The sequence below is a fragment of the Asparagus officinalis genome, chromosome 9 (genome assembly GCF_001876935.1).
Source record: "Asparagus officinalis chromosome 9, Aspof.V1, whole genome shotgun sequence".
Lineage (NCBI taxonomy): Eukaryota > Viridiplantae > Streptophyta > Magnoliopsida > Asparagales > Asparagaceae > Asparagus > Asparagus officinalis.
The window spans coordinates 6,337,875-6,340,202 of NC_033802.1; the positions used below are offsets into that span (position 1 = coordinate 6,337,875).

At 40.3% G+C, this 2,328-nt stretch overlaps 1 protein-coding gene across 1 annotated transcript; it reads left to right on the plus strand.

The window, feature by feature from the left end:
- Nucleotides 286-1,839, plus strand: LOC109824009 (ABC transporter C family member 3-like; the record flags this gene model as incomplete). Its single annotated transcript, XM_020390507.1, is given in 5 exon segments — nt 286-549; nt 551-616; nt 1,030-1,093; nt 1,195-1,434; nt 1,523-1,839. Coding segments are annotated over 5 exon segments (741 nt in total), but the record flags the coding sequence as incomplete, so codon positions are not given.

Sequence of the window (2,328 nt, forward strand, 5' to 3'; positions counted from 1 at the left end):
ACACAAAATCTTTGCATTAATAAACTTTCGTTGAAGTTGGGTTCCCCGGCTTCTTCTCTCAAGAAGAAGGTGGAGGGTTTTTGGGGTTTTGGCGTTTCAGTTGTTTTCACAAACAGAGAAGGAACACGAGAGAAAGAGGAAACATCGCAAGGTTTTAATTTGGGGTTTCGGTGCAGTGGAGAGGACCTTTGATAAATTATGTTTTTGTCGGAATTTTCTACAATCTAGTTCTGAGAAAGTTTTTAGTTAACTATGTAGCTTCTTTGTTTATGTTGAACGGTTCATCTTAAGGATTTGTTATCATTACAGGTCCGTTATGCCCCACACATGCCCTTTGTGCTAAAGGGACTCACGTGCACTTTTGCCGGAGGGATGAAAACTGGAATTGTTGGGAGAACTGGCAGCGGAAAATCTACCTTAATTCAGGCACTTTTTCGTATTGTTGATCCTACAGGTGGCCGGATACTTATAGATGGCATCGATATCACAACCATTGGACTGCATGATCTAAGATCAAGGTTAAGCATTATTCCACAAGACCCTACCATGTTTTGAAGGAACTGTGCGTAGCAATCTTGATCCACTTGAAGAATACACTGATGCTCAAATCTGGGAGGTAATTGCATTTACTTCAAATATTGGTATTTTCTTTGTGATTAATAGCACATAGACCCCTTCTAGTATCGTTGTTTTGACCTTAGTACCCCTCGTAGTTTTGGGGTTGCAGATAGGCCCAATGGGTTAAGTTTTTGTAACTCTTTTTACACTGGCACTCACTAATTTCACCCTAAAACAATACCTGTCAAAACTTCACAGAGGTTAAAGAGTAAACAACTTTTCCCCGGGAGTCTATGACTATCAGCATCGATTAAACTAGAAGGGCAGTAAGTGGAAAATAATGGTACTACAAGGGGTCTATGTGCAATTAACCCTTTTCTTTCTGTTTGATGGCTCCTATTATGTCATACAAGTATCAGTATTTGTTAAATTATCATCTTTTTTCATTTTAATTTTTTTTTTTTATTTTAGGCCTTGGATTGTTGTCAGCTTGGAGACGAAGTTAGAAAGAAAGAGCTGAAGCTGGATTCTGCAGGTATAGTTCATATGGGCTATTTTGTGCTCTTTGGTACTTTTATCTCAGTTAGAAACTTGCATATCACGGTTTGTTATTAACCATGAAAATTTTTCGTATAGTGACTGAAAATGGTGAGAATTGGAGCGTTGGTCAACGTCAGCTTGTATGTTTGGGTAGAATTATTCTGAAAAAGAGCAAGGTTTTGGTTCTTGATGAAGCAACTGCTTCAGTGGATACTGCCACTGATAGCTTAATCCAGAAAACTCTGAGGCAGCAGTTCTCAGATGCAACGGTCATCACGATAGCACACAGGATAACATCAGTTCTTGACAGTGATATGGTCTTGCTTCTTGATGATGGTAAATAACTGAAAAATCACACGTTTTATTGTTTCAACTTCTTGATTAAGGTTGAGATTTCTGATATGAAATACATTTTCGCATGCAGGTTTGATTGTGGAACACAATAGGCCAACTAAGCTGTTAGAGAATAAGTTGTCCTTGTTCGCAAAACTCGTGTCTGAATATACGATGAGATCAAGCTCGCAGTTTTGAAATTTTGATGTTTAGATACCACGCTTTAGATGATGATGATAATTCATGAGAAGATTATATAGAAGACTGTAATTTGTGGTGGTAAGTGAAGATTCGGCTGAATAGTGTATACTACGCAAATATATGAACAGAGAGCTAGCTTCTGAAGGTATTTTTGTTAAGGAACATTGGAAGTTAGGCAAGAAAAATTTGTATGTGTATGAACAGAATGTACCATTTTGATATATATATATACAGTGCCTTTCTCCTACGGATTAATACGTACGGATTGAGGGCGAAATGAGTGGTTTTTGGGTTTTTTCGCAAAATGCTTCCGCTGATTGAGGCGAATCTCGTGACCAGCTCAAGCATTAAAAGCGGGGGCTCTTTTGCAAAATGGATCCGAAAGCTCAAGCATTAAAATCCCTCTCGTGACCAGCTCAAGGATTAAAATCCCTAGATCCGCTCCATCTCCAATCGGACCTCCCCTCCAACGCCGACGATCTCTCAAATCACCCCTCTCCAACCGGCCGGAGCTCCCTAGATCCGCCTCACCACCGCCGACCGTGACCCACTGTCCCCAACTCCCTCGAGCTCGATCTCAACATCCCCCAACTCAGGTAACCATTTATCCCCAAATTTGTTTACCTATTTTCGAGCAAATGGTGGTCCAGTCGTGTGAGCAACCCCCCGAACACCGCCAAAAAAAAATATGGTGCA